Source organism: Nematolebias whitei, chromosome 23 (assembly GCF_014905685.2).
Source record: "Nematolebias whitei isolate Nwh7 chromosome 23, NemWhi1, whole genome shotgun sequence".
In the NCBI taxonomy this organism is placed as follows: Eukaryota; Metazoa; Chordata; class Actinopteri; order Cyprinodontiformes; family Rivulidae; genus Nematolebias; species Nematolebias whitei.
In genome coordinates this window covers 12,102,724-12,109,613 of record NC_056520.1, presented here as the reverse complement: position 1 = coordinate 12,109,613, position 6,890 = coordinate 12,102,724, and the positions used below count along the sequence as shown (strand labels likewise).

General features: G+C 45.6%; 1 protein-coding gene across 1 annotated transcript in view; it reads left to right on the top strand.

Annotated features, from left to right (window-relative positions):
* LOC119429044 overlaps window positions 1–5,145 on the top strand; it is a 22,004-nt gene extending 16,859 nt beyond the window's left edge. Inside the window, exon 7 of the mRNA XM_037696761.1 lies at window positions 3,809–5,145. Within this exon, the coding sequence (XP_037552689.1) occupies window positions 3,809–4,985 (1,177 nt within the window). The 3' untranslated portion in view covers window positions 4,986–5,145. The remainder of the gene's footprint in view (window positions 1–3,808) is intronic.
* The last annotated feature ends 1,745 nt before the right edge of the window (window positions 5,146–6,890 follow it).

The window sequence follows — 6,890 nt, the reverse complement described above, 5'->3', positions numbered from 1 at the left end:
GGGGGGGGGGGTGTCAGGAAGCTGAGTTAGTGTGTGCAGGGTGGCAGAAGTGGGAGAGGGGGCTGAGGGGGGGCAGGCAGAGAGTTCAGCATCCTCACGGCCTGATGGACGGAGCTGTTCCACAGTCTGCTGGTCCTAGAACTGAGGCTACGCAGTCTCCGCCCTAATGGCAGCAGGTTGAAGAAGCAGTGTAGCGGGTGGTCAAGATCTCCCACCCAGCAGAGGGCTTTACTTCTGAGGCGAGAGCTGTGGAGGTCCTGAAGGCAGGGGAGAGAGGTGCCAATGATCTTCTCAGCTGTCCTCACGATCCGCTGGAGGGATTTGCGGCAGGATGCTGTGTAGGCCCCGTACCACACAGTGGAGCAGCTCATCAGGATGCTCTCGATGGCCCCCCTGTAGAAGGTTGTCATGATGGGGGTGGGGGCTCTCGCTCTTCTCAGCTTGCGGAGGAAGTAGAGCCGTTGGTGAGCCTTTTTGGCCACTGCTGCTGTGTTGATGGTCCAGGAGAGGTCCTCAGAGATGTGCACACCCAGGAACTTGGTGCTGCTCACCCTTTCCACAACAACACCGTTGATGGATAGTGGAGCATGTTTTGTCTGAGTTCTCCTGAAGTCCACAACAATCTCCTTGGTCTTCTCTGTGTTCAGCAAGAGATTGTTGCGTTTGCACCAGGAGACCAGCCGGCTCACCTCGCTCCTGTAGAGTGACTCATCGTTGTTGCTGATGAGGCCTACCACAGTCGTGTCGTCCGCAAACTTGATGAAGAGGTTGGAGGGGTGTGATGGAGAGCAGTCGTAGGTTAGTAGAGTGAACAGAAGGGGGCTCAGCACACATCCTTGTGGGGCCCCCGTGTTCAGAGTGATGATGCTGGATGTGTTGCTGCCAACCCGTACTGCCTGTGGTCTTCCGGTAAGGAAGTCAAGCAGCCAGTTGCACAGTGATGTGTTCAGACCCAGACTGTCCAGTTTCCAGATGAGTTGTTGTGGAATGATTGTGTTGAATGCAGAACTGAAGTCGATGAAGAGCATTCTGACATAGGTGTCTTTCTTGTCCAAATGTGTGAGGGCTGAATGAAGAGCAGTGGCGACGGCATCATCAGTCGAGCGGTTTGACCGATATGCAAACTGGTAGGGGTCCAGGGAGGGGGGGAGGGAGGACCTAATGTGTTGCATGACTAGTCGCTCGAAGCACTTCATGAGGATGGAAGTGAGTGCAACCGGGCGGTAGTCGTTGAAGCAGGAGGGAGACGTTTTCTTGGGGACAGGGATTATGGTGGTGGTTTTGAAGCACGTGGGGACCACAGCCTGGCTCAGTGAGGTGTTGAAGATGTCAGAGTACACCTCTGCTAATTCGCCAGCGCAGTCCTTCAGCACGCGACCAGGTATGTTGTCGGGACCAGGAGCTTTCCGAGCGTTGGTCTTGCTGAATGCTCTCCTCACCTTGTCCGGGGACAGTGTGATCACCTGGTCTCCAGGAGGGGGGGTGGCTTTTTGTGCAGGTGTGCCATTCTGTGCCTCAAACCGAGCGAAGAACCTGTTCAGGTCATTCAGCAGGGAGGGGGTGCTGTCACAGGTCTGTGGAGAGGGTTTGTAGTCTGTAATGGACTGAATTCCCTGCCACAGGCTCCGAGAGTCTCTGCTGTCCTTGAAGTGTTGGGCTATTTTCTTGGAGTGCTGCCTCTTAGCTTTTTTAATGCCTCTGGACAGGTTGGCCCTAGCTGTCTTCAGGCCTGCCTGGTCTCCAGCGGCGAAGGCAGCATTCCTAGCCTTCAGCAGCTTGTGGACCTCACCTGTCAGCCATGGCTTCTGATTAGCACGGATGGTGATGGTCTTCAGGACAGTTACATCATCAATGCACTTTGTGATATAAGCAGAGACAGTTTCTGTGTACTCCTGAATGTCAGTGAAGTTGTTGTGAGTAGCAGCCATTTTAAACACATTCCAGTCCGTGGTGCTAAAACAGTCCTGGAGTGCCTCAGATGAGCCCTCAGGCCACACTCGTATCTGCTTCAGAACTGGTTTGTTGACTTTAACCAGTGGTCTGAATGCTGGCATTTTCACCTCTACTACATTCCTTACAAATTCCTCCTTTAGGACCACATCTACTCTATTTTTCTCCTTATCCATTTCATGGTAACTCTGCTCTAAAGCTGCGGTCCTTGTTGCCCTTTCACTTGGTCTCTTACACACATACAGCTACCTTCCTTCTCTGCATCATGTCTGCCAGCTCTCTACCGTTGCCTGTCATTTTCCCTACATTTAGAGTTGCTACCCACAGTCCTACATTCTTGACTTTCATCTTCTCCCTCTGTTTCCTGGCACATATCCCTCCTCGTGGGCTTTAACTAACAGTAGCACATTTTTTGGCAGTTGGCTTCAACTGATCCTGTATGTTGTCAATTGACAAACTCACTTGTTTTTTTGTTTTGGCAAAAGTCTTTTACATCAGTTGCCCTTCTTATATCCTTCACCATGTACTCTTCACCATGTATCAAGGCTTGGAAGAGATACCCTGGAGCACTTCTACATACATACAAACATGCATGCATACAAGCATACACACATACATACATACATGCATACGTATGTATGTACATACATATTATTATTATTATTATTGGGGGTTTTTTTACAGAAAAAACAGATGGTTTGACCATTTAAGTTCATTTATTTATGTTCTAAGGGTAAAACCAGGACTTCTTTTCCTTTGTTGAATGTGAAAATGACAAGAATAGAAAAGAAGGCAAGGGTTCGTCTTTTATAAATCCTGCTGTTGAAACTGAAAACATCAGTCGCGATGTTATTGATTAATCATGTCTATGGATGCGTATGAAGGGCAGATTAACACACACACACACGCACACACAGAGCAGCAGACGAGGCCACATGTTGCGTCGGCTGCTGTCTGAATGTTAAGCAGCTCGGTGAATGTGTGCGCCGTTGCTCTGTGGCCTTGTATCCAGGAAGAGCCGTTAATACGACATCAGACGCCACGGAGGGAAAAAGAGAGGCGGAGAACAGCGACAGGGGAGGAAGACGGAGTGGAAGCCAATTAGCTGCGTCGCCACGGCGATGCAATCCTCGTTAACGACCTCTCCGTCTGTCCTCGCTCTCCTCCACTAAGGACCTTTTTTCCTCTTTCTCTCTTTCTCTCTCTCTTTCTCGCACACTGCTCTTCATCCTCTTCTTCCCCTCCTCCTCAGCTTCCTCCTCCTTCCTGAGCTGCAGCCTAATTGGTGTCTGAGTGTGAAAAGACGTGCGATAACAACAAGCAGGAATTTATATATATATATATATATATATATATATATATATATATATACACACACACACACACACACATGTATATGAGTGTGATTAAAATAAAAAAGTGTGTGAGCGTGGTTTTTCTCGGATGGCTTTCTGTTCTTTAATTTCTCGAAATTGGGCTTATTCAGAGTCTTTAGTCCAACTCTAGTCCTGGAAGATTAATTCTAGATCTTTTCATCTGCAGAATTTTTGTTCATAGTGTAGATTTATCAGATCTGACCTGTAAATAGGACTTTAAATGTTTAGATAGTATTTACATTGTGCGAACAACAAAGAGTTATAGCTACCTCATGACTTTGCTGATGACACCACTCTTTAATGATTATCCAGAATCGTTTTGTATTTAAATACTTTAGATTGTGTTTATATCTTGGATAAATCAGTAATAAGTCAAATTTTAAATGTTCAAGGACAAAGTCAAATTTAAACGTCTTGTCAAGTCTTAGAATTAGAATTTAAATATAAACTTTGTGCATTTTTTTTTTCTTTTCCTCCTTCAGTCCCAGAAACTGGCTCCTCCTCGCAGATGTCCTCGGTCGGCTTCGGATGACGTCTCGCTCCTTCCGCCGCCTCTTCCCACAGCTGAACATTCAGTCCATACCTGAAGATGAGTTCTACCAGCAGGCGTCCTTGTCCCAGCTCCTGACAGGTCCAGATGAACAGGAGCTGGCCTCCTTTAGACCCAATGTTAGGGACCCTTTGGAGCTAGTGGAAGCCACCCCGGAGCTTGCTGGCATGCTGGGCTCCTCTCTGGAGTCTGTGGACAGTCGCTGGGACACACTCGAAGCTTCTCCACCCCTGACACAACCCCCATCTTTGAGCCCACCTCAATGTATCGTACCACCATTACCGCCGCAGCAGCAAGATGCAAAACCTGATCCTAAAGTCAGAACTACAGAATCCAACTTAGGACTGCAACGTTCAGCTCCTGTATCTAAATTGCATGTTAGCAAGTGGAAACCACACAAACAAGAAGGTAAAAATGTTGAAATTCCCTCTTTGACAAAGCCAGGCATCACGGTTACTGCCAGCATTTGGGAACCACAAGGACAACAGATCCAGAATCCTGGGATCAATGGGTCCACTGACTCGGACTCTACAGGGGACTTTAAGAACTGGGAACAACACCACCAAGAAAACACCACATTTAACTCTGGGGTTGATGGCAATGCATGGGAACCACAGAGACTACGATGTAGAAGCTACGGGAATTCTGACACCGAAGTGGTAAACAATAGTTCCAACTCAAGTCAGCTTCAGAATAAGAACACTTGGAATTTTAATCCTGCACATTTAAAAGGAGAGGCAAACGCTAACATCTGGAGTATGGAAGTAAGGGTGCTGGACTCTCCAGATACACCTGCTTTGGTTGAACCAAGGCTAGAAAGTCATAATTCTGAGAACTTGAGTCCTGTGAAGCCGGACATCTGGGACCGTCAGGGAACAAAGAAAACTGGTGGCTCCAGCACAGCATCCAAAAGAGACACTAAGACCTGCGAGAACTACAACCAAACATGTAAGGCAATAAAAATGGATGCTGCCTGGCAGAGGAGCCTGACCAATGTCAGAGTCCACATCAGAGACCTGGGGTTGAAAGTCGCCAGCATTCAGAAAGATCTGAAGAAAGAACCAGTAAAGACAGTGGGAAAGACCCCTAAAACCAAAACGAGGTCATGAGACCATTGAACACCACCAGGGAATATTTCACCTTGGAAACTCTGTAAATAACCTCTGACTGTAACTGCATCGTGTGTTGTGTGTAAACTGTAAAAAAAAAAAAAAAAAAAAAAACTTTTTTAATTTATGAGCACTTTGGTCACGTTTGGTCTGATATAAATACATGTCTGTGATGATGACGGTGTTGGTTCTGTCCAGACATCTTGTTGACTCGTGCCACCAAACTATCACTGTTCAATAAACACGAAGGAGGAGGATGAACTCACGAGGATTTTGTTTGGATTATTCTGAAGTATACGGATAGTGGTCTGAGCTGAGTTCATTTTAGTTAAAAGGTGTCACCCTTTGAGTTTGCATTAACTTGAGTCCAATAATGGTATTCTAGTTTGGATTTGGTGATAGTTGCCAGGTTCTTACCTGGACTGTGTCTTCCATCCATTCATTGTTTATCTTCCGCTTGTTCCAAAGTCAGGTTGCGGGTGCAGCAGCTTGAGCGGGGAGGCCCAGACATCTCTTTCCACAGCTACCTCTTCCATCTCTAATTTGGGGTAACCCCAAGGCATTCCCAGGCCAACCCAGAGACATAGTCTCTCCAGCATGTCCTGGGTCTTCCCTGGGGTCTCCTCCCAGTTGGGCATGCCCGAAGCATGGGCGCCTTCCTAGGGAGGTGCTCCCTGGGCGCCTCCCTAGGGAGGTGCTTCGCCCTAAGCACCTCCCTAGGGAGGCGCCCAGGGGGCATCCTTACCAGATGCCCGAACCACCTCAACTGGCTTCTCTCAAATTGTGTCTTCTGACTGAAAATTAACACGTGTAGCCACAATTAGACTAATTTTGTTGCACTAAACCTGTAATTAAGAGTAAAATCCGTAAGCATTTTAATAGCCTCATTTATGGTGGCCCTGAGTTGTAAATGAACATTTCAAAAAATGAAATTACATTTGAAAAAACACAACAAAAACTCAAGAACATTTGAAAAAACAGAATTAAATTTGAAAAAAAGAAATGGAATTAAATTAAGCCAAAGTGGAAATGTTTTTTTTTTTTTTTAACTTTAGCAACATAAAACAGAACAGTGTATAGTAGGGTCATTCCTACTGTCCAGTGCCTTTTGAGTCCTCATGCCATAATGTGGTATATTTTGTTTTAAGGTGGGCTAATGTTTATTTTGTTAATCTTATCTTATATGTTTGACTCCCGTCTACCATAAAACACAACCATGTACACAAGATGAATTTATTTAGATGATTGATGATTATTTATGATTTATTTATTTATTTATTTATTCTAGGGGGGAGTGGTGGCGCAGAGGTTAGAGGAGGTGGGCCTGTGATCGGAAGATCGCCGGTTCACGCCCCGGTACCGACGACATCAAAAATGTGGGTGGGGTAGGTGAAGTACCCACACTTGCCCCCACCCTCATTCGCCTCACTCTGGGCCCATGAGCAAGGCCCTTAACCCCCATCTGCTCCTCAAACAGGTCTCTCTTGAAAATTAGTTCTCGTGGCTCAATGGGACTACCTGTATAAATAAAGACTAAATGAAAAAAATTAAATTAAATAAATCTAATTTTAAATGCAACTTGGGTTTACTGTCATGTCCCCTTCCATGCTTCCTAAATTAAGTTACAATTCTAAGTAATAATAATAAAGTCATTTTCAAAATAATTTTTAATAGTACTATTTATAATAATTCTCATCCAATGACTATTTATGATATCAAAATATTTTTATGTTTAAATTATTAAAAATAAATTGAGTCCATGTGTCAACTGACCACCCTGTTGCTCTAAAATACCTGTCATCCCCCAGTTTGGCTTAATGGAATTTTGTTTTTTCAGATGTAATTCAGTTTTTTTCATCACTTCCGCTTTGGCTACTTCCGCTTTGGCTACTTTCGCTTTGACCA